At 42.5% G+C, this 25,526-nt stretch overlaps 1 protein-coding gene across 4 annotated transcripts in view; it reads right to left on the bottom strand.

Annotated features, from left to right (window-relative positions):
* LOC104357124 (phospholipid-transporting ATPase ID) overlaps positions 1-25,526 on the bottom strand; it is a 77,395-nt gene that overhangs the window by 19,831 nt on the left and 32,038 nt on the right. For all 4 annotated transcript variants that reach the window (XM_042804423.1, XM_032988127.2, XM_042804425.1 and 1 more), the window contains 13 exons: positions 24,727-24,788; positions 23,097-23,169; positions 22,836-22,906; positions 21,573-21,655; positions 17,476-17,634; positions 16,417-16,505; positions 10,992-11,188; positions 9,629-9,837; positions 7,444-7,487; positions 5,666-5,831; positions 4,678-4,866; positions 3,711-3,826; positions 2,121-2,285 (listed from right to left, as the gene is read on the bottom strand). In XM_042804423.1, coding sequence (XP_042660357.1) covers positions 2,121-2,285; positions 3,711-3,826; positions 4,678-4,866; positions 5,666-5,831; positions 7,444-7,487; positions 9,629-9,837; positions 10,992-11,188; positions 16,417-16,505; positions 17,476-17,634; positions 21,573-21,655; positions 22,836-22,906; positions 23,097-23,169; positions 24,727-24,788 — 1,623 coding nt within the window. The remainder of the gene's footprint in view (positions 1-2,120; positions 2,286-3,710; positions 3,827-4,677; positions 4,867-5,665; positions 5,832-7,443; positions 7,488-9,628; positions 9,838-10,991; positions 11,189-16,416; positions 16,506-17,475; positions 17,635-21,572; positions 21,656-22,835; positions 22,907-23,096; positions 23,170-24,726; positions 24,789-25,526) is intronic.

Raw genomic sequence — 25,526 nt, 5'->3', positions numbered from 1 at the left:
AAACCTCCATTTGCATCCTCCTGTGTGGAGCTTGCTCCCAGCTAATATTGTACTGCAACTGTCATATAGCAGTTAAACATCTTCCCCAGCCCATAACAGACCTGTCCCCACTGCTGCTCCACACTGTCACACAGCTAAACCACACACTGCTCAGGACACAAACCTTTGTTATTTAAAGTTATTGCTTTTTCTGCATTTTGGAGATACTTGGTGGCTTTAACCTATCATCAAAGGGACATGAAAGTTGCACTGCCAACTCAGGTTTAGACAGCATCTGCTACCACCTACCTCCTGCTGTTGGGAAACTAAATTCAGAGGTTGGCTTCAAGCCAAGATCCCTTTTGGCTTCCTGGGATGTTCATAATTCATTAGCTATGAATATTATCAATGTAGACAACAGCTCTGACAGAGCTTCTCTATGGGGTCCTCCAAACTGTACAATTGACATTTTACAGCAGTAGTTTCTGGTCCAGCTAGAGAGAGCTTAAATGCCTGTAGCATACAAAGCCACCTCCTGGGAGCACCTGCTCATCCTTGGCAGCCTGACACTGAGCTGGAAGGCCAAAGATGGACACTGATGTCATATGTGCCCAGGAAGAGAGAACAACAGCTTACATTCACCACAGTCACTGTCTTTCTGGGGATGCAGAAAGGGACAATAGTATTGTTCTCAGACCTTTGCCTGTCTGCCCATGACCTGGTATAAGTGCACCTGGAGGGACAGTTGTGATGCCTTTCTGACTGTGGATCTTCCTAAGTTTCTAGGTCAATCAATAACTAGCATTTTTACTACTATCCTTTGCATCTAATCATGTTCTATCCCTTTATGTCCTATATCCTTACTCCTGCTAAGGGTCCCTAGCAGGAGCCTGCCACACACAGGGACTTCTGCTCTTGACCATCAACTAGACTACAATATTTGTCAGTTCTCTACACCTCCACAAGACCCATTTACTTTGTTGCTGACTCTGACTCTCACACTCATTCTCTGACACAAGCCAGGCTTTCCTACACTCACCCTCTATTCTTCCCACAGCACCTTTGGGAAGTAAAGTCATTCCTGTAGAGAGTACAGAGAAGGGTCTCGTGTAATCAGCGTTATCTTCTGAGCCACACTTCTTCCCACTGTGAGCCCATGACCTGTTCTCTACTCAGGCCACGAGCTTCATAACCCTTCCTTGCAAAGCAGCTGGCCCCTTAACCTCCTAAACCTCCATGTCTTTCCTGCTTTGAACAAACCCACAGAGCATTTGCACAACGTATTCTCTGGACTAGAGGATCAGCATTTTCCACTACTCTGCTGAGACCAAGAAGGGCAGTGGGCTCTGCCCCATAAACTATGCAACTTTCAGGGGTCAACATCAAATTGGCTCATGCTTGCTTCTTTCCAGGCTCTGCTGGCATCCTGAGTGTGCAGCTAATGGAAGGAGCAAGAGTGTGGCTCCAAGGATTTCCGAGACTTCAGAAAAACACTTCTGCAAGTGCAAAAGCTGAATTGCTTCCCCTCAGATCCCACACATCCTTTTCATTCATTATTCACAGCTCTAAAACAGAGGCAGACCCGCCCCCGGGCATTCAAAAAGCTGTAACAACACTCAGGGAGAGAAGAATTACTTGAAGATCACAGTTTAGCCCTATTTCAAATCGACACAAACATGTTCATGGACATCATCTCCCCATCCTGCCCAGGGTGCAAGAACAAAGAAGATGATCTCTGAAACAGAGGGACACTGGGGATTATTCACTGCCTGCCATTTCAAAGACAGGAAAATAAACAGATCAGCCATTTGCACATACAAAGGATAGCTATGCAATATTTGTGTCCACGTCATCTCCCTTAGGCTCTGGTATGTCACTTCATCACCAAAAAGCTACTCTGACACCCACTTGAGTTAAAATAAAACCCTTCCCCTGCACTGGTGGCTGACACCCCAGTTATGGGCTCCTGATGGAGGTGCCAGTGAAAACCCAGGACTGCCATATTCTTAACTGCTTGTCACACAACCCACTGAGCAGTTTGCAGAGCAATGTTTACTTAAGTCTTACTGAGCTGTTTATTGACAAACCACCATCCCCGCTGCCTCCCCCAGAGCTTGGCCCAGATTCCTTGAAACACCAACCATGAGGTCTTTTTCAATCTCTTCATATAACTCTGACAGTTTATCTTCCCGTCCTTCCAAGGCAGTGCTTGCTTCATGGTGACGCCTGATCCAGTCTTGAAAGTAGTTTTCATCCAAGTTTTTATAGGCCACCACAAGTGTCCTCAGACCTTCGCCAGCAAATTCCTGCGAGACAGTGGTCAGGCAGAATAGGTCAAAAAAGAATGGTCTGCTCACCTGGGCTTACAAAGGACCCTTGGAAAGTAAACATCTATCTGTAAAAGTTTCTTGCCTAAACTCTGTAGAGGAAAGGCAAAAAAATCACACCTTAGACCACAAACCTTGGGGTACTTTTTAAAACTAGTTCCAGGGCACTTTATCATTGCCATCCATGATCCTTACAAAGAACAAATTAAAATGGGCTTTCCAACTTTCTGGCTCTAAAGTTTTAAATTAGCCAGGCAGTTGTTTCGCGGGCTCATATGTCTCAACAAAAGAACAGTGACACCTAAATAAACACTGAACACAGCCTTGAATTTTGGACCTGAGCTCAAAATTTTTAGGGTACAAATGCTGGCCGAAATGCACAGCATGAGCGCAGTCAGTCATGACATCTCACCAAGTCCTTCTAACTGTGCTTTCTGCAGATGTATGATTAACAGTATGGATCTCAGTGTTTGGTGGAATAACAGAAATCTATTTGTGAAAACTGAGACGTTCCCCCCAGTCTTGAACTAATGGTGCATCAGGAACAGGCCACACCACAGCTCTGCTCTGCCTTCTCCTTTGCCAGCAACCTCCTCTGGCTCCCGCCGGCAGTGAGCAGAGATGTTCTTTCTATTGCACAACCCCTCTGGCAAAACTTTCTGTTATCTTGTGCTCTGCATTGTACCAGCAGGATCTGGCATCAGAAGGGGGAGTAAACATTTGCCAAAACATCCCCTTATATGAGCAACCACCTCCCAGTGCACACCATCAAAAATACAGAAGGCCACACGTCTGACTGACACATTTTCCTTGCTGCCCAGTCAATATGTCCCTATATGATCTGGAAGAAGGGCAGGTGAGCGAGAATATGTCACAGCACCTGCCCGGTCCCTTCTGACTGAGACCTCCTGAATCACAAGTGCTGCAGATCTTAATTGTATTCAAGAAGGTAAACGGCTCTGTGGCCCTTTACTGATCATCTGAATTATTGTGATCCACAGCATACTTGAACGCATCAGGTGCATGCATTGTAGAGTAACAGCAGACTCAGATGAAATTTAGTTGCCAAAACACAGATGTTTTGTGTCATTTCTGATGTTTCATCTATCTTGCCTGGCTTCCAGCTCCTACTACAGAAAAATACAGGTCGTCTAAATGTCCTGCATTGTATTTGCCATCTGTGTCCAGATGTCCTAGAGCAGTTCAAATGGCACCTGGTGCCCGTGCTTAGGCAACTGATTTGAGACCTAAGACTTTATAAATTAAATTCCCTCTCCATTCCATATTTAAAAAATAGGTGCTGCTTCTGAAATCTGTTTTTTGTCTCAACACAAAGTACATTTCCATACCCAGAGAAAAGGAAACCATCAAATGCAGAGATGCTGTGCAGAAGGAAACACTTACATTCAGATGTTCTGTGGTCTCCTCTTTGAGAGTTTCACAGGATGAATGAAGGAGTTCATAAAGAATGGTGTCAGCCCCCTTGCAGTACAAAGTCAAGTCACCTTCTGGACTCCGCACTACAAGGAAGAGGAGAAGAAATGTTACAAATCCCAGACTGAGGCACCTGGGATTCACAGCACTTCCATCAAAACAAAGAAAGGTTTTTAGAGGTGTCTGAACTCCAAGTTTTGGCAAACTCCCAGGAATCAGGACAAGCTTTCCTTAAAAAAAAGAAGATAATGCCACATGTCTCCACATTAGTGGTAACAGCACAGGCAACTGCACCCAGATTGCATTGGTCTGAGCAGATGCTTTGTTGGGACTACGTGATTCCTACAAGCAGCACTTCAGGCAGGACATCTGCATTCAAAAGTAAAGAACAATTTGTTCTTAGGGAACTGGTCCTACTGCTCCTAACAGTAAAGGTACTACCACTCTTTTGCTATGGCTGTGATATTCCAGTCCTCAAAGTTTCTGAGGATGTTGGAGGGTTAAAAAAGGCTACACAAAGTTTCTTGAATCATTATTCCATTTCACTTTTGGGAAAGTGGACTTCCCTACTCATCCTTGCTTTCTCCTTTCCCACTTCCTCAGATTTCACTGATAATTTTGAAGCTGATTAGAAGGATGGCCTTTACTGCATTGTCATGGAGGAGGTAAAATATGCAAAATGCTTAGTATCTTCAGGAAGGTGCTCTGTAATTGTGGTCCAGATGTTAAGATGTTCTCTCATCTGCCTAAGTATTTATCTAGCACTGTTGCTGTGTAATTGAAAAGTCAATGCAGCCCATCTCAAGTGCTCAGAAGTAAATGTTATTCAGAAAGCACTGCAGAGGAGTTCTCCTAGGAAAAGGCATCACAGCAGAATGAGGGTCAACTTGAGAGCCTAGACGGTCAGGAAGGAAAGAAGGGAGCAAAGGGAACATACCAATAACAGACATTCGCTTGCGAACATTGTTGAAATCAAGAATAGCCAGGAGTTTGTAGATTTTTGTTTCTCCCATTTCCACTACGGTGATGGTCTCTGGTGTGCGAGCCCGGAACACAAATCCAAAGTTTCTGGCAGCAGTGACAAGGGCTCCCTCGTCAGGAGATTGGGCCTGATACACCAAGTTACCTGACATGCAAAAAAAAACCAAGTAATGTGGCTTCTACCTTGCTTTTGAGGCTAAGCAAATACAAAATAAAAGACATCATATAGCAGTTAACCCTTTGCTTTTCTGTCTATCCCCACCAGTGCAGCACTAAAAAGCACCTTATGTCCACATGTCTCCATCAAGTCCCATCAACCCATCCTCTAGGCCAGTGCCAGAGTCCTCCTAGAGTCTTTTAGGGTCTTTTATGACTCTCTCTGGAGTCCAGCAGATCTCACTGAAAGGACAAGTTCCTCAGGTTTAACCCCTGTTAGTTAGATCTGCATGTATTTTTCTCATCAGTATTTTCACCTTTTATGTGTCAATTAATGGTTCTATCCTTTAAAGCACAGTTTTCACCCTGTATGGAATTTGAGGAGACTGACCCAGTACCTGTGGGAACACCGGGTAAGTGGAGCTAATGAGTCTCCAGTGGATAGGTGCTCTACACTCTTTGCTTTATGGGACTTGGTGCAGAGTAGAGAAAGAGTGGGGCAAGCCATCTGCCACCTCGAGGAAGCTGTGGCACCTGCAATTTCCGCACTCCAGAGATGTGGTGTTTGCAGTAGTGTCAGCTCCACCACAGGAACACACAGGGAGTGGAGGCCCTGGTCCTTTCTCTTCCCATGTGGCATCTCCAAAGACATTGATTTATGTGTAGCCATATACTATAGAAAGTCACCAGGGAGCCAAAAGGACCAATAACAGCTTCTGTGGAGAGAAGACATACTGTGGTGCAGGGTGAACATAACCACTCAGTCTAGTGCCTTCAACAGTCCTCACCTTCCTTCTTCTCTTCTGGCATCACTGTGTGACAAAGTGAGAGCAGCCGGAAGAACCTGTGTGTTGGGACATCACTCAGCTTCACAGCTTCAACCAGGCTATGGTCATAGAAGGCAAACTTTGGGTCGGCTAACTGGTTGTATGAGAAATCAACCTTCTCTGTGTTCTGCAAAAACATGGCTCAGTGTTATCTGTGGAGCTCTCATATGCCTGTACACCAATGCCTGCTGATCATAGCACTCTCTCCACCTTACATTTACAAAAGGCCCTCTTCTGCAGGGCTATTCATGACAGAAATTGATGAGTGTAAGTAAGTGGGAATTCATGAAAGCTACTGAATCACAGGAGAGAACAGGCACTTGAAGTGCCTTTCAGAGCAGCACTCAGGCTGAGAACCTGATTAGCTAAAGATGCCTCTCTATAAGACAGCAAGTGCTCCTATAGGATCCCTGCCAAAGGGTTTCTATAGCAAAGAAATGCCTGCCTTCAACACATGCCTGCTTTGAGACATCATGCTCCTGATGTCAGTGGCTGCCTGTGATAAGGGAATGTGGAAGCCCAATTAAAGACAATTCAAAAGGCTGTGTTCTCCACCCTGTTCTCCCAAAGCAAGAAAAAATCCTGATATGGAAGAAAGATGACAGACGATTGATGTAAAGGTTCGACTCCACAGGCACTGCCCATTTTGTGTAAGAACAAAGAGCCCCAAGCAGAGGGAAACATACTGGAGAAATGGCCAGAAGCTCACAGCATGATGTGTCATGCAGGAATGCACTGCCTGCCCTGGACGATTCCAACTCCCGCCCGTCCCCAATGAGCTCAGAGTTTCCAGGATGGGAGTCATCCTTTTGACCTCTACAAGCTGACATTTAGCACTTAACCGCAAGAGCACAGGCCCCATCCCCACCCCCCACACCTCCTCATCTGCTCAGCAAGGTCCAAGTACTGCAACACCATGGATGCGTGGGCAGCAGGACTCTGCTCCAGAGAGTATCGTGGGCAGGAGGAGCTGCTGGGCAGCCAGTTGGCAGAAGACCAGCATGTCTTCCCAAACAAGCCAGCCTTTTTCATTTTGCTGCCTGAGCGAGGGCAGTCTGGAGGCACAGCATTCAGCACAAATAACCAATTTCAGTGGGTAATTTCAGTTTTAAATGGTCTGGAAATTAATCATTGGAATGAGGAGTGGGATTTTCATCATCATCTTGCTGGTTGTTACTTTGGATTACTGGTTGTGACTTGGACTACTGCATGCCGTTTTCAGCAATTTTAGAAATCCAAGACCTGTGGGTTTGTTCCGGCAAGCAGAGGCTAGAGAGAAATGGGGAACTCACCCATTTTCACACTTTTCAATGTACAGACATTATGGGAATTTGACAGTGACCTTGTTATAGATATGAACCGAACTTACTGATTCCCCACCAAAACTTTAATTAACTGCCAAGAATAATAAAATTCACTGATGTCCAAGTTTCCAACAAACTTCTATGGCCAATTATTCAAGAGTTGCTGTGGATGCACTAGAATGTCATGTGAAGCTGAGGGAACAGGGGGGACTCAGGCTACCTGACCTGCATGTTTAAACCAGGCTTACTGGAAGGGAATGCAACTCTGGCAATCCTCTGAAATCCACAAGAACACACATCCCTGGTATCAGCGTCAAAAGCATCAGCTCTTTCAGAGTCAAGAGCATGAGCTATGCCTTGGTGGGTTGTAACCACTACACCTTAGGCAGGCAGGTTCACTGAAAGCACAGATCCTGATAGTACTTGAGCACTTACCTCATTTATTTCTATTCTTTGCCCAGACATATCACACACATCACCTGCAAGCAAGAAAGACTGAGGTTATAGCCATAAACTCCAGGCAAGTGCAGTCTCTGAGCTTCTCTACCACAAAAATTAGTTATAGTGTTTTGAAACTAGTATCTAACTAAAAAGTTTCAGTAAACATAAGCATCTTGACATGGGCACTAGAGACTGATGATTCATATCAATCAGTTTCTATGTTAATCCATGACAAAATCCAGAGGCTGACAGATGCTTGAAACACAAAGCAGTTACTATAAAAATGACTGGCATTTGGGTACAGATGACTTGGCTCAACCCAGAAAAGATGTAGTGCTAGGTAGGAAATGAAGGTGCTTTCAGGGGATGACTTCTCTTGTACCTTCCCTTTGGAATGCAAGACAAAATCCAGCTCCTGGATTGTACTGGTAGCAAGGTACTAGGTAGCAAGTATCGTACTAGGTAGCAAGGTAGCAAGGCTGCTCTATTCATTTTCCCTGAACTGATGATCTGGTCACAGAAATGGCAGACTTCTCATCTCCAGGAAACACTATGAAAAATTCTTGTGCCTGAAGAAAAATTTCGCTTGGAAGGTCTCGGTTGTGCCCAGCCCAGCCAGATTCAACACTTCACATATCAAATACAGTAAAGATTTCAAATACAATAAAGATTGAAATACAGTAAATTACATGAATGACAGATCCATACCTGCACCAGCAACCTCAACTGTGAACAAAGTCAATTGTAGATACAGGTACTCCCTCACAAAAGCTCTGAGGAAGAAACTCAGAAGTCATCTCTCCTGAGAACTGCACATCAGCTGATCCCTTGGGAACTGTAATCAGGAGGCTTTTGGATACCTCCTTCCCAGTGAGAAGCTTTAGCCTCCAGAGTACCTTCCCTGGCAGCAGAACCAATTCATCCTTTCTGACCTGGCTTTTCCAAATGCCTCTGAGCAGCAAGCCCAAAGAAGTACCTTCTAAATGCTAAGCATTTAGAAAACTATAGGCAATAGACTGTTTGCCTTCTTTCCCTGTATTTCCCATTCGTTTCTTGAACCCACAGCCTATATCTATGTTAGTGGTGACATCCACTTTGCAAAAGTCAACTAAGGACATGTAAATGAGCATACTGAATATTTTTCAAACTGTTTAGCAGCGCTAACATTGGCTAGCATAGTAACACTGAGATATGGTGCTCTCCAAATACAAACAAATCAAGATTTAGAGGAAGACTTAACTTCTTTCATTAGGCCAGCTGATAGTACTGAGAAAAAAAGACAAGCTTCCTGGCACACTACTCCATCAGCAGTCCTGACACAGGCAAGACAAGCATCAATCTATGAATAAGTGGTGACTAATTTTGTGGGGGAATCTAATGATGTTAATCAATTAATCAATTTGTGAATTGTTTAGCATCTCTTAAGCAGTATGAAGAAAACTGCTAGGGGCCATACAATGAATGACTGTTAGGATCTAACAGAGCTAACAACTTTTGTTTTCCATTTTTTCCAACTCCCTAAAAACTTCTCTTCTGGTAGGTGAAGTATGTCATGGCTAAAGACAAATGACCAGGCCATTGACTAGGTGCTGACCGAAGGTTCAGCTACCTGAACAGGATGTGGACAACCGCTGCTCATGACATGAGAAAACTGCTGAATGTGAGAGATAACAGTGTGGGAAGTTGACAAAATTTGCAGATAACTCCATGAGGGATGGCTGATTTCACAAGTGGTTAAGAAGGAGTTAGTTATGCGGGTTATGTGTTATGTTTTACAGGGTTCGCAATACCTGGGTAACCATGTCAATAATACCATAAAAGGCTGAGATTACCAAGGTAGTGGTATCAGAAAAAAACAAATTTGAGTACATATGAAGTAAAACTGGGATCAATGAGGAAAAAGTAGTAAGGTTCAGGTTCTTTAGTTGGGGCGATACTGGGGCAGAAAAAGGGAGGTGAAAGGGTGGCAAAAAGGGAGAAACAAGCGACAAGAAAAATTATATTAAGATACACAAATGATGTAATCAGGGCTGTCCAGGCATCCCTGACAGGCAGCTTTGCAGTTGACCACTGCAGCTTCTTACAGAACACTCTCTTCTGGATATCACATTTAGTCTCCGTGGACCAAGAGGCATACAATGGTATAAAACTCAGAGAATAATACAAATAGATAACATACCGTAGGATTTGCCATTGATGGAGCACTTGTTGAAACACATGATGTTCTGAGTGAGAGTTCCTGTTTTGTCTGAGAAGATGTACTTGATCTGCCCCAGCTCTTCATTGAGTGTAGTGGTACGGGCCTGAGCCGGTGTGTCATTCAGTGGATAATACATTTTACGGTCCCAGTCAATGTAGAAACTGTTACCCAAGCGTATAATCTCTACACTGGTGAAACAGAAATAAAAGGTGAAGGAACATTCATTAGCTTAAGGGACAAGATCCTTATCTTCAGCACCACCGCTGGTGATTGCAATTAGAAGTCAACTTTGAAGGTAATGACAGGGTGTACTCATCAGGTTGTCCTTAAATGGGATGTAGTAAGCAATACTGAAGCAAGTCCTGCTGAAACAATCTGTTAGGTTTATAGTAAATTCCTTTCCTTTATTTATAAAACATCTTATAAATGTATTTGAAAAGTTTCTGAAGTTTGAAGACTGAAAAGTGAGACAGGAGCAGTGGGTTTCACTTGGTACATTTTCGAGAGTGGTGCTCAGATGGGGACCATTTCCAGCAGGGGTCTGGGCTGGGCTGAACCCTGTGCCAGGGATGAGCACAGCCATGGCTCAAACAACCCAGAGCTCCACAACAAGCAAGTCATCGTGTAACTCCATGCAACCAAGGAGCTGTATCAGCTTGCAGACAACATGAATTACCACTTTGCTGCTGATGTGACATACTGGACAGGAACGTGATTAATTCCTCATATTTACCAACACAAAAGCTGTCTGAAGAGTGAGGTGTCATGATAAATTATACAGACCTACTCAGTCTACATCCCAACCTCAAGGTTTTGAGAGCATCATGGATAGACTGCCTGCTCTTTACTGCTGCTAGTGTACCTGCAACAACTAACATAGCACCATGTTCTCTGGGAAGTGGTGACATTCACCCTGCTCATATAGCATCACATTCTATTAATCCTCAACTTGATTACACCTACTTACCTGGCAACCCACTCCTCACATGAGCCCTACAGCCACCTCAAAGAACATGCCATTCACTTTGTTTGATGGTCAGTGCAAGTGGAAGAGAACAAGATGCTAACTGTAGCAAGCTTCCAACATTACTCCTATAGCATCCTACGCCTACATCTCCCCTTCAACTGCAAAATGATCCTCTCCTCTTCCAGGGTTCACTGCTGGCCCTGCTCCAACACTGACAAAGACCTCCAAAGGCAGCAGAAATAAGAAAAGCATCACTGTGGTTGTGTGCAATGGTCCACAACGGGGTTGCATTTGTATCTAGGGAAAATGCTGCTCCCAGCTAAGGCAAAAGCTAAACTTCTAAGATGAAACATGAAATGAAGTTCTGGCACGTACCTGACGTAGAGTGAAATTGGCACCACTGTGTTTAGAATGATCACATATGACCAGAACATGAGGAAGCCGGAGTAGGGGGCAGAGTTGACGCCTTCTGCCCAGGGCAAATAGACCTGGAAGTAGTAGCCCTTGTCATACTCCCAGATGCCATTGCCAATGGCTAGGATAAGACACATCAGTGCTAAAAATGCAAAGATCTAAAAAAAAAAAAAAAAAAAAGACCCAAAAATATTGCATTTTAGAAACAAGGAATTTATTGTGTACAGGTTAATCAAAAGACCTTAATGAGATTGGGTTGGACAGCCTGAATCACAGGAAAATGTTCCCAGAGGTAAAGGAGGAAGAACAGCAAAGTTATGGCATTTTTGCCTCGAGGACAAAAGTACATAGTGCTGAGTCTGGCAATTTGGAATCACAAGGCCTCAAGCAGCTGTGGATTTAAGTCCCAAGCAGACACTTAAACCAGGGTGCTCATGGGCAGCTGGCTGCGCACCACCAAAGCTCATTAGAGATGAACTGGGCTGCAGGTCCTCAAACATCTGGCTGCACACCTGGGAACAGGAACTGCCTGGAGGACTTTGCCTGGCCGTTTCCTGGATGTTATCATAGTTTTCCTCACCATTTCTGAAAAAACTACTAAAGATAATTTGTAGCACAGAAAATCCAGCACTGTGCAGTTTGGAATTCAGCACTGGCTATCATTTGACGGCTAAAAGAGAGTTAATCTCTGACTCAGAACTAATGGTTGCCTTGGTACCTGCCGTCACAATCTGATTACATTTCCTTTGAGCAAACAGAAAGCAACACTAACCAGTGATGTGTATCATGGACCTCAGAGAAGCCTATTTCCTGAAGCCTGAAGCAACTAGCAGAGGAGCAACTGGGAAGAGAATTTTGAAGAGGGACACCTTAGTGAAGACTGGGACTTGCTCAGGAACACCATTTAATAGACACAAAAACATTACATAGGTCATAAAGCATTTTTGATTAAAATAAGACACACAGCAATACGATTGGAAACAAATACAAAAAGAAGGGGAAGAAGGGAAGTTAACAGACATTAATATAAACTGCAAGGAATTATAGAAATATGAATATCTATTAGTCATATAAAATGTCAAGAACAGAAACCAGAAAACTCATAAACAGGTATGGAAAAAAGCATACATATTCAACAGACAGTCCTCCAAGAATATAGGAGGAAAGAAGCAGAAGGAAATATCTATCCCATACGATGTAGCGGATGGAAAAGACAGATTATGGTCTGTGACAAGGAATGCTGTGTGGCTCTATCTGCTAATAATAAGCATTTTCAATCCGGTGAATCCAGGTAATTTAAAGATGAAAGTTTAGAGGGGCTAGATGAGAAATTCTGTTAACCAGTAAAGTTAATTCTTAACAATACTTTGAAACTAGGAAGCTCCACCATGCTGAAAATCTGCTAATACAGTTCCAATATTTGAAAGGTAGAAATGGTGGTCGTGGAAAAGATAAACTGAAGTTAGCTTGACATCATCCCTGGCCAAATTTTATTAAACCAGTCCTGTTGATATGGACTTCTCCAAATATTTGACTTAAAACAAGCAACATCCTCATAAAAATGTGAAGATATGGAATCATCAGGCTGCACAACAGAGCAACGAAAAATCATCTCTTGCAAGTATCATCATTTGGGAGGAAATATCAATAAATTGGGCCATTATCTATAAGGCCACCCAGTAATAATCACACTACAACAGTAACCAACCTTTTTAAAAAACAATAATTGAGGTATAAACATAGAAACGTTGCTTGTAAAGCTGATAGTTGTATTGCTAAGGTAACCTATAAGAGGAGGAAGGATACTTTTATGGAGTAATTTGAATCACTTCATGAAAAGTTCACATACATACAACTTGAATTTTAACACCAAGAAGCTGCTAAAAGGTGACTGCAGTAAGTAAAGCTGCTGGGCTGAGATTCAGGGGACACATTTACTTCCTACATTAGTCGTAGCTTCTCTATTTAATTGTGGGAGGCCCAATAAATTTCTCCACTTGTGAAAAGGAGACAATATTACTTGCTTGTAAGGAATGTAGTGCAGTGTTTTTAAACAAACCTCTGTGACCAGCAGTAAAAAAAGATTCCAATTTGTGCTGTTGTAATCATCAGGACTTCAGGATATAGGAGCAGCATGACCCAGGGACAGGTAATGTTCTTTATTAAACCAATAGACATGAATAGACAAGCCTGTCTATTTTGATAGATATTTCTGTTGTTCAAGGGAAAGATATTACTTCTCCCTGCAGACCTTGCCTGTTGTAAAAGACATTAATTAGAAGAGCCAGCTGGCTCTTCTATCTTATCACCGTACCCTGAATGATTCCTTGCTGTCCCACAGGTTAAATATTGACAGTTTGTAGAATATCACAATCCACGTAGGAAATTCAATGTCTGATTCAGCAACAGAAATACACATGGGGCAAGACAGCAGCTGAACTTTCCCATGTCACACAGCTCTTGTCTACAACTGCACTTGCTTTATGTACGTTTTGCTTTATGTGCATTTTGCATGTCAGTGTTCTCATCCTTAAAAGCTCAACTCGTGTGCGATACTTATGCTCACACAAAGTCCACTAACATGCTGTTTCCTTTGAGACAAATGCAAAAGGCCAAGCTGTTAACAGCAGCTCTGGAGATTAATTTCTGTGCAGAGAAACAACTGTGTGCAGGGTGTTGTAATCGTAACCACAGCTCCGCAAAAGAGGGACATGAAAAAAAAAAAACTGATCAGAGGCTTGTGCATGCTTATGGGGCTTCCCCACGTGAACATCCTACCTCTCTGGGTCCTGCTCATGCACTGCCTGCGAAAGATCCTCTGGAGGACTGAGTAGGACTTTTGTAAAGAGGGGGTGAGTTTTGACAAACATTTCCTGTTGGACTGTGAATTCAAACTGTCTTAGTTTCTTTATTGGCACTTTGAGTTCTGCTCTCAGATTTGAAACGGAAAGTTGTTTAAGAGATGAAAGGGACAGTCCTACTTCTCTCAAAATATGCTTCCCCAAACCTGCTAAAAAGCAAGTTTTGGAGGAAAAAGCACTCCTGGAGCTGGCGGGTGCGTCCCCAGCAGAGGAACATTCACTTCTCTCTCAGATGGTGGAGAAACACTCCCAAATGTGAAAAAACAGCTATGCTTGCCATCTGGAAAGGTTCAGTCCTGATTAACCCTTGTTGAGATAGACCAGGGTGACATTTAACCAGGACTCCATTGGCAAGCCCTCCTTAAACACTGCTTTGTGCCTGGAAGTTTTATGGACAATTAAGCACAAAATAGCTCTGCCAGTGTTAACATGGAACAAGTTTCATTACACTTAAAACGAACTATTTATAGCAAGCTGTGGCTGATTTATATTTCCAAACTCAAGAGTGCAATATACTGCCTTTTTTTATGACTGCACTTTGTAACCTTTGACCACCCAGTGAGCTGGAAGGACCTGATGCCACATCCCTTGGGTGTGCAAAGAGACTAGTGCTTATGGCAGGACAGGGCTTTATTTAGACACCAAAATGTTAGGTGCCTTAAAAGTGAGTGAAGGAGAAAAACACACCCTTAGCTTCATCAGCGCCCAAGAACCCAGGCAGAGGCTGATGCAATCAACTGCAACTTGCTCAGCTTTTTAAAATGGAGCCAGGAGGTAAATTCATCTTGTTTGCATTCATGAAGAGAGGCCAAAGAGACTGAAAGCTCTGGGTGGGACCCTTGACTTGTGAAAGGAGATTTGGTAAACTTTAATCAAATGCTAAATTCTGAGTTCTGTATTCAATTTTTCTCTGCTCTATCTCTGTGCTTTGTGGATTCCCCATAGCTCTATCCCACAGCCCATCCTCCTTTCCATCTAAAACATAGAAGAACACCTAAGAAAATGTGAGATTTTTCAAATGCTTGCAAAATTTTGGATGTAGGAGGTCTAAACCTTGGTTGATTTTGCTGTCCCCTTAAGTGTAAGGGAAGAAAACACTGAGGAAATCAAGCTGCTGATGGTAATCAAGATTTTCACTCGGTAGAGATTGGTGTAAAGTTACTGAAGTCAAGGGCATGTCCTTACTGTACAAGGAGCAAGGACTCCAGAGGGACTGAAGATGACCCTGGAGTGGCTCTCTGTGCTGTGACACTGTTTTACAGCAAACACACACGTGGAGATTTTCAGAACGCTGCTTCACAGCTCTGGGAGTTGGGCTAATCACGGCTGCTGTGGTATAATTTCAGTCTCAGAGGGCACAACTGACACTGTCCACTAACATCTCCTATCCCTGGGCCCACCTTAAGAGCTTTTGGGATCCTGAGAAAAAAAGCAGGAGGACAGGACTGGGGATGAAGTGGCAGGGTCTGACAGTGGTGCCATCCTGGAGATGTTTGTGCTACAATAAGCCCAAGTGCTGATGAGGCATGAAGTCACGGAGGGCAGGAAGAGCTCAGGGTAGCCTTGCTGTGATGGACAGACTGCTGCTGGGTGCCTTCTCCAGGGCTTGCTCTGGATCCTGGCCCCAGCCTGGCTGCCAGGTTGGGCTGGAGAGCCAGGGCAGGAGGGGAGAGGAGGGAACAGTGGCCGCCAGACCTCAGTGTCATAAACTAAAGGTGGTGCAGCATGCATGAAAAAACATAACAAGCTTTCACTCAAAGGAAAATAAAAGCCTGAAACTGAAGAGCTTTTCTTCAAGCAACGTTGAGTAAAGCAGTGTCAGGGTGTATGTCTTCCTTCCCTGAGCAGCTTTGAACTCATGTAGTAAAATCTTGGGAGAGTCTCTATAAAAGAATCACTACCTCTGACTGAAAGTGTTTGCCATTTGTTGAAACCACTGACAAGCTTAAACCTCAAATTAGATCTGTTTTCTAATTTGAGGAGAGTACCTGCTATACAACATTAGTATTCTCAAATTTCCCAGCTGCTAAAAACACCGTTTTCTGAGTATTAATGAGACCGCGTTTAACATTTTACCCTAATGTGTTAAGTCAGAAGCTGGCATCATGTAAATTAACAAACTCAATTACCAAGTCCTATGCAGATATCACCTGAGATGACAAGAAATCAGGAGGAAGAGGGAGAACTGCTAATGTTTATTTAAATTAAAAAATGGCAAAATTACTAGGGAAAAAAGCATTTGTAAGCTTCTAAGTGATTCCCACAAAAAAATGCAGAGCAAGGGAGAGTAGAGCAAATTAAAAGCTCAGAAGAAAGGTCCTTAATGCTGTCAATGTAATGGCCTTGCTTTGCAAGAGGGGCTGGCAGAGGCACTGAAGAACTCAGGCTTTTAATAAATTATTACATAATTATTCTCTTTATCATTAGTCACTTCTGATATTCCCTCATTTGTGTGGACAAAGAGGCAGAGCATCTGGAAGTGATGAATACATCTGAAGAAATGAAAACACATTAATCAGACTTACCACCAACACAAGGACATTCATGAGCCGATCAATGCTTGTCCGTTTAAAAGTTGTCTTTCCACTGTTCTGCATTAGTTTGGTGTCTGGCCCTGGAGATGAAATACACTCATGAATTTTAGTAGTAAAGCTTAGCTATTCTAAAGCTGATTTCCTCTGAGGCCCCACTGTGCTTTACAGCATAAATACCCATCACAGCTTTCTTGAAGGCAGGTACATACAATTTACAGTGCCAGGGAGAAACTTAGGCAGAAGAAGGTTAAGACACTTGCCTTAGATGGTATGGAGAGAGTCACATAAAGCCATTAATTCCAGATTTTGACCCTGATCTCTTCTTTCAACAGTCAATCCTCTCTTTCATGTTTAATTACTTTTCACAGAATACCTGATACTGCTGTGTTATTGGTGACATTTTATACATCATCTCACATGTCTACAGCACTATAGAAACAATAGAAAGCCTATGCTCATAAAAAACATAGATCTAATGGCCTACAATAATATTATTAATGACCCTGATGTTCCAGTATGGATTAAAATCACATAGAAATGATGTGGAATTTTTAATCGAATACACTTAAGAGTGAAAAATTTTGAACAAGCCTGGTGAGAGAAAGACCCCAGTTGGCCCAGTGTGGACCAGTAAAGTCAGATTGAATTCAGCTTTAATTCTTAAACAGGTTTCATTTTTATATTCTTTCTTACTGATTGATCAAGATCTGTCTCATATACATTGCTGCATGCATCTCTGAAATAAGACTACTTCTGCTACTAAAGCACTTAAGATGAAATTGGATGTTGTAATGTAGCATTTGCAATCCAATTTTCTCTTACAGACCACTATAAACAATCTCAGATTAAAATCCCCTGTAATATGCATAATTTCTAGCCTAGAGTTAAGACAAGGGATCTCATGTATTGCTTTGCTTTTGTTCTTGTACCTGGTAGAAATGTATTTTCCAAAGAGGAAAATACTTGGTTCCTTTGTGCATACTGGGTGTGATGTACTTCCGTGCTAGTGCTGCTGTTATTTGGAGGTCACATGTCAATTTTTCTACCTACCAGCATAAATAACAAGACCAAAGCACCATTCTGTGTTCCTGATAGTGCAGCCCCTCAGCAACATCTTCTCATTGTCCAGGGCATACTTCTCTCCCCAAAGAGTAAGAGTTCCTGTGAACTTATCCAGTTTGTTATTTGGTGCCTCACATTTGACTTCACCTGCAAAAGGAAGGTAAAATAAAAATTGAAATCTTGGCCCAGTAAGATGTCAGTCAATACTGCATTCTCAGCTGTTCTCCAGACAGGGAATATTTCATACTGTAGCTGCAGTCCATCTCTGACCCTGTCATTCCCATCCTCTATCCTGATGTTTTGAAATAACAAAACTCAGTGTTCAGTAAATAAAAACATCCATGTTTACTGATGTTTTGGGATATTGCTCCTTCCCCATATTCATGGCATAACCCAGTGAGGCACCATGAACTTGGATTTATCCTATTTTTTGAACATGGCAATTTTTTACTGATAGAGTACAAAACAAAGTTTCCACAGCTTTTGTGTGGGTGAGAAGAAATGTTGAACCAGCAACATACTTTTATTCTTTCACAGCAAGTTAGTAGTGGTAGGATGTCAGTGGATAACTTTAGCTAAAAGTGCTGACCTCACATAATTCCTACTCCATTTTCTTTCAAACTGTAGGAGCCGAAGCAAGAAAAATCATAGCCTGAAGGTGGCAAAAGAGTAATTATTTGAGGTGCCTTTGTTCACTGTTTTTTAATTTCATCTGTTTTATAACTTAAGTCCCAATGGCACATGAAAAAAGTTAATGCTACCTTCTTTGGCCATACAGCTAACACTAAGTAATTGGAGAGCTTATTTCTATTTCCACGCTTTTTTATTTATTGTATTAAAACATGTTTACACAAAATTCTAAACAGATACTTAAGTATAAAAATTATTATTATTTAAATTAACATTTGCACCTGACATCTAAAGATTCAAAGCAGAGCCCTGGGGGTATATTGAAAAGAACTGGAAAATACAAATATGACTTGCTGACAGGGAATCCAGGTGTTCAGTCTGTTCAGTTAATCAGCAAGAACATTAAAGTTATTTTGATCACAGGCTGCAAATATCTACGTTTTCATAGAACACAGCTCTTCTAGCTGTTCTCAGACAAAACACACCAAGCTCAAGAGACTGGAATCAAAATCCAGAGAAGTCAAGAAGAAAAGTACAGCTTAAAGTACTGCAGTAGTCTCCACCACTGCAAATTTTAAAATCAGGAATGGATGTTCTTTTCATAGAAAAGAAGCTCTACTCTAGGTCAGACAAAACATCAAACTTGAAAGATGAAGTGATTAGGAAGTTCCATGATATATGTGACATCAGAGCTCTTACTAACAACTGATCTTCTATTTTATCATCTAGTTAATCCAAGAACAATCAGACCTGTACTCCATCATTTCTGGAAGTCTACAGTAACCAGACCTGTCTCACTGCAGCCCTTGCAACCCCTTGGGAAGCACAAAGAAAACAGAGGTGCAGTGCAGTGCAACCTGAAACACAGCACAATGAGACTCCAGTGAACGAGACCCCGGGCATGATCCCCCACCAGGAAGACCTTGCCCCTCCTCATGCCAGCTGTGGGACAGTGCTCACGTGAGTACCTTGCACGTCAGCATCCGCATCTGCTATCCAGTAAGCAGGTGGGTCCAGGTTACTGATATGATGATTTTTGAGATCAGAAGAGATTCATCCAAATTAGATCATAAAAAGTGAGAAGCTTTAGAGATTCACTCAATATACCTGCTCTGAGCCCAGGAACTCCGCAGCTAGATACCTCAGCGAGGCACTGAGCCTCCTGTCTCCTTCTCCCATTAACAGCAAGATGATACCTGAATGCATTGCACCTGTAAGAGTTAAATACTGCCAAGTCTACACGTGATAAGTAGTAGGTAACCGAAAAGTATTGTTTCCTTTCTCATCTCCCTGTTCCCCAAATCAAACAAAAAAGTTCAGTGTTTTGCAAGCATCTTCCTTATCTGAACCATCTCAATGTCAGCAAACATGGTAACTCACATTAAGCATTCCATTGAGTGCCTGTATTAGCTGCTCAACCCTTTCCTCTCTTCCTGTCTTAAGAAGTAATTAGATAAAGAGTTACATAAATATTTAAATACTTCTGCAGAGGTTTGCTGGGGAAATGCAAGGTTGGGTCTGATTCCAGGCACTCTTCCCAGCACTCTGCCAAATATAAATCATCCTGGGAAACATTTTATTCATTTTAAGTATTGCAAAGAGGCCAGTCATATTTACAATATAACTAAAATAGAGATTTAAAGAATAAATAAATACTTGATTAAAAACATTTTAATTTTCAAAAATATTTTGAAACATTTTTTTTTATTATCCAGTTTCAATAATGCAGTATCCTTAGATAAGCATTACACAGAAAATGCTTGGAAAATTATTTTAAATTCTGCTTACAAGTTGATACACACTGAAGCCTCTTCAGGAAAAGAACGAAGCCATGCCATTCTGACTAGTAACATAAAGCATCTAACTGCACCTGTAAAAACATATTACTCAAGGCCTAAAACTCTCAGGACCTCAGCTATCACTTCTGAGAAATCCTGATGTACTGAGCTGACACTCAGCTGAGATCACACACTTTATTTCTCAGAAGCTCATTGTAGAAAGCAATAGCATACCACATGTCTTTGGATGACTCTACCAGAGACCAGCCGAGTTATACTAATTCTCTATTTAGTTTGAAGATAAATTTTTTTAAAAATTATTTTTCCTCTTTGTCTAAAAATATTTCCTGAGAGCCTGCAGTCCTTGAGATGTTCCAAGGACAGCAGCACTCACTCCACCCCTTTCCATACTGACTCTTCCCATAATCCTGTCCTCGTACCAAGGCCAGCAGGGCACTGCAGAGCATGACTAACACCACTTGGTCTGTTCCTCCATCCTCCCTCTGCAGACAGATGATGTTTGAGCATGGAGAATTCTGGGTTTGACAGCTCGGGCTCATTTCTGTGTATGTGCTGCTATATATTCCCTCGGATCCAGTGACAGGATGTGTGGGAATGGTTCAAAGCTGCATCAGGGGAGGTTTAGGCTGGAAATTAGGAAGCATTTTTTTTATTGAGAGGGTGGTCAAACACTGTCACAGGCTTTCTAGAGAGGCGGTCGATGCCCCAGGCCTGTCAGTGTTTAAGAGGCACTTGGACAATGCCCTAAATATCATGCTTTAACTTTTGGTCTGCCCTGAAGTGGTCAGACAATTGGACTAGATGATCACTGCAGGTCCCTTCCAGCTGAAATTATTCTATTCTATTCTATTCTATTCTATTCTATTCTATTCTATTCTATTCTATTCTATTCTATTCTATTCTATTCTATTCTATTCTATTCTATTCTATTCTATTCTATTCTATTCTATTCTATTCTATTCTATTCTATTCTATTCTATTCTATTCTTCTACCCTATATTTGATATACAAAACAGTGCTAAGAAAGGACACGTTGCCTGTTACCCACATCTGCACTGCTTGTCTTTAAATATCTTAGTATGCAGTCTTTATTGAGGCATTGAGAGAGGAGATAAATGCTGGCAGGGCAAGGCTTCAGGCTGGGAAGTGGCCACATGTCCTGTGTGCACAGTTGTTGCTCAGGTCTGCACGGTGTCTGGAAATCACCGCTGCTCAGAAGCTAAACATAATCTCATCAGCACTGCTGCATCAATGTAAAAGTGCAATGTGCAAGTATTTCAAGATCAGAACTAAGCACGCAGTTCTGGGGAAACAGTTTCCACTGTGCAATTACACGAACTCTTGTACTGAAGTTCGAGGTGGCAGTGTCAACACGTACAGACAGATGCTAAAGAAAAGCATGCCACCAGAAGAAGAATTGCCACCAATGCAGTTTCGGGTTACAGCCATGCATGGCACCACGTCCTGCAAGTGAAGGTGGATCTCTTTCCCTGTGGACACTGTTTGTATCTGTCATACAGACTGCAGGGTGTCCATTCTGCTCCAGAGGAGCCCTAGCAGGGAGCAGGAGAGCCGGGGAGGAAGACTCCCAGGCACTCTTCAGAGTCTGGTGTTTGGGCAAATCCCCTATAAAGTGAATTTTACATGCAGACTCACCATTGAACTCTGTCAGTTTCTGAAGATCTTCTCCAAGCTCCGCAGTGACTGTCAGTGCCTGCTTCACCTTCAGGTTTGTTTCACTGCAATGAATAACGTAGACAAAAACATGAACTGAAAGTCCAGTGTGAACTGAAAGCTCTCCCTGAAAGTCACTTCTGTTCTTGGGGACAGTCTTCTTCCTTGGACGTCTGATGGACTGTGCCATTATTGGCCTTTTTTACCTGGAAAAAGGATGCTTATGTCTCTTTCAGTTGCAAAGACTGGAAAGCCAGAGGAATTCTGGACATGACACCATGGTACCAAAGACAGTGAGGTGTCTTTGTCTTCTTATTTTTGCTACAAAGTGCGCTACCAGGCATCTGAGCTCCCCCAGCAGCTCACTGTCTATCCTGCCACTCATACCACACTGAACCCAGAAATATCTGAGCATATAGGACAGCTCTGGATCTTCTCCCGTGGTGTTCTGGTCCTGAAGAGTATTCAAGTCCTGGAACTACCTAGCTGGGGACTTTGAAATGCAATGTCAAAAAAACACTGCATTTGTTCAGGGCCTCCTGGCACTTGCACGTACAGAAACTACAAGCTCACTGTCAGCAGAAATCAAACAGAGAAAAGTCCAGAGGGCTGTCTGAAGGGTATTGGAAGAGACATAATTTCTTGATCTCTCTTGCTTAGTCCTTCAAGCTGATGCTAGCTCCAGTCAATGCAGAAAAGGTAACGCCAATTGTGTCATAAAGATGAGGTCAGAGCAAGTTTATTCCAATTAATACAAATTAGTTGCAGTCCTCTGACTTGTGGTCAGCTGTGCTCTGAAGTGAGCAACATTTGGAAGTGTTTGCAGTGTGCATGTGTTAATATTATGGTATAGCGGTCCAAAGGACACTACCAGAGTTATTCATTGTGATTATGTCACCCAGATAATCTGGCTAAAAGAAAAGACCAAGGGAGACACAAGTAACAGAAGGTTTCTGCCAGTGACCTGGGATAGTGCAAGAACACATTTCAAACTAATGCTCAGTGTTAGAAGAACTGTCACTAAAAAGAAAAGATCCCTCTTCACGTGACTTTTGCACTGAAAGAGGCAAAACTATCCATCAGAAGATGTTATTTTCAAAGTATCTACCCAAAGCTTATTCCATGTATTAGGAAACTCGTGCTACAAAAGCTACTGCAGGTGAGGCTGCAGCACCCAGGGTCACCAGAGAAGACCTGGCTTTCCAGTGTCAGCGGTGATTGCACCCGAAGGCCAGGCTCACTTACCCATCCAGTTCAGCCGTCTCGATGTATGTCAGGCTGTGCGGCTCGCTGCTCGACAGTAACAGTAGATCGGCCTGAACATGGACAGACAGACTTGGTGTGAGTTCACATGGCCATAGGGCATGGCACCACAATGCTACTTGTTGTTTCTGCACACCGAAGGTCTCCGAGGCAGTTATCATCACTAATGACTCATTTGCTTGCGAGTGATAAGAGTAATTACAAGGACTGAATGTGAGCAGGATGGAGAGAAACTTTACTCACCGTCACAAAGTTGTTGTTTTCTAGTTTTATTATATCCCCCACTTGGACATTCATCCATTTTTCATCCTTTAACCTGCAAGAAAACTCCTAGTAAGTAGGCACATAAAGCAAACACCACTGGGGAAAGCAGGATACTTGGCTCTGCTCCTGAAGTCACACTCTAGGTGCCATCAGGACTTGGGCTGTTGGTAAGATGGAGCAGAGACTGCCATGATGTTGCCAAATCCATACTAAGCTAAGGGACCACCACAATACAAAAAAAAACCAGTAACAGTGATGGGGTGACCCGTGTAGGGTTGAGACCAGTCTCCACAACAGCAGCACAGTCCATGTGCACTGTCCTTTGGTCTGGACTGACTACGTCCTTCTCCTAAAGGGCCACATTGTCTCAGAAAAAAACTCTACTTTGTTTAACAGACTTCCCAAACACCTGAGAAAATTGCCAGTTGTGTTTTCCTGCGGGGTATTTAGGGCCAGAGCAGCAGCTCTGGTTCTGTGTGGGCCTGGCTGTCTGGAAGGTCAGTGCAGGTGCTTTGGCTGTGCATGTACCCATGTCTGCCACGGCGTTCACAGCACTGAGCAAGATGTTCAGGCCAGTGAAACAGCAAGCACCAACGTAACCAAGGCATGATAGCTGTATACGCAAAAGCTAGATGTGAGAAATATCAAGAGTTATATCAAAATAATAAGCTTGAGTTCGGCTCAGCCTTGGTTTTTCAGTTTTCGTTGGAGTTAGGCAGGACCTATGGGTTTCCAGTTTTTGAACAAAGGCAAAATATTAGAAAATTTCTATTTCAATGTATGTTTCCTAGACACAGTAACTAATACACAGTAAACGAAGAAACTCGTTTACTTAGCAGAAAGCTCAAAAAGTATGTTCCTATTCTTCAGTTTCCAGTTATATTTTTAACTATTTGATCATCTGTTGGAGTTTACACAACATACGGCTATCTATAGTATGGAAAAAAAAGTCACCAGAGACTTCACAGCTGCCTACAGCTGTGTCCTCTGCACAGTTTGACTCCATGAAGCCGCAAGTAAACAGCACATCTGTCTGCCACAAAAGCCAAAGACTGCTATTTTTTCTGCAGGAAAGTACAGTGCTAGCCGTACAATGTCCAAAGCACACAGATGAAATGTTTGAAGTATATCTAACTCAGAAGTGCTATACACACTCAAAGTATTATGACATGTATGAGAAAGCTATTCCTGCTTCTTAATTTTAAATAACTTGTTGATAATGCTTAGTTTTGCTTAATGCAGAAATAAATGCTATGAACATAAATGGACATGGGAAGATAACCTTTCTTATCACTTCTAGGGTAAGGCATAAAATAATACAATACTCTCAAAATATCACTTATTTAAATATATATATACCCAGAAACAGAAAGAGTTTACTTTTTGTCAGTGTAAGGTCACAGCCATAATGTCTGTACTGATTGTGGTCCTGTGTCTTGGGTTCATTAATCAGACACATAGTACAGAACTGCACTGGTGAACTAGTAGTGCGAAAGCCAATTCAATTTTAAATTGTTTAATGATCCTTGGGAATCACACAGAAAAAAAAAAATATTATAAATGAAATGCTCTTCCTGGTCAAAATTACAGCAAAAGAAAAAGGACTTACATGCCATTGATCAGGACCTGGACTGGGCGGTTGTTGACATGTTTGTCACTTCTGTGTCGATTCTGAAAATTTGATCAGTACATTAAAAGGTATTTCCAGGAAAACAAGCACACAAGAGCTGTAGGCAGTTCATTAATGTTTTAGGTTTTCACCCAGATGGCTGAATGGGTCAGCCAGATTAGAGTCACAACTGAGTCATAGTCAAGTCCATGTTTATACTGGCAACATAGGGCATAATGGGCTGTGAAGAGCAACAAGGAACACAGGGCCTGCTCTGGGAGGGAAGGAGGGTAGAACCTTATACATCACTTAGTGCAGTCCTGACTCAACTGGTGTTGGTTCTGACTGTCACAGTTTTGTAAGCTAAGCACCCAGAGAAATCCAATCCGCTGCTCTGATACGGAAAGTGGCCACAGATATTCTGGCATTGGTCCCTGGGAGAGCACCTCTCCACCTCTCATCTGCCTACGTGGAGAGTTTCACCAAGTCTCCATAGAGCATCAAAATTATTTAATAATGAGGGAAAATCAGATGCTAAACTCAGCTCTAATGTCACCCTGTGAAGTCAATGGGATTTTGATCGTTAGCTCTGATATAAGCAGACTTCTGCCAAAGCTGAGCAAGTTTCAAAAATCACACACAGACTGTATGGTTACTTCCTATTAAATGTTTTTTCTACCTACATTGCAGCTAAATGACAGAGGATGAGTTCTCCAAAGTGGAAGCCTAAGAACAGACTTCTGTCCGTATGTCCAGACATATCTATTGGTGACCACATTTTGAGACATGCTGAGCAGTTT

This window comes from Tyto alba, unplaced genomic scaffold (assembly GCF_018691265.1).
Source record: "Tyto alba isolate M040663 unplaced genomic scaffold, T.alba_DEE_v4.0 Super-Scaffold_42, whole genome shotgun sequence".
NCBI lineage: Eukaryota > Metazoa > Chordata > Aves > Strigiformes > Tytonidae > Tyto > Tyto alba.
The sequence above is the reverse complement of the archived record's forward strand: the minus strand, read 5'-3'. Positions and strand labels throughout refer to the sequence as shown.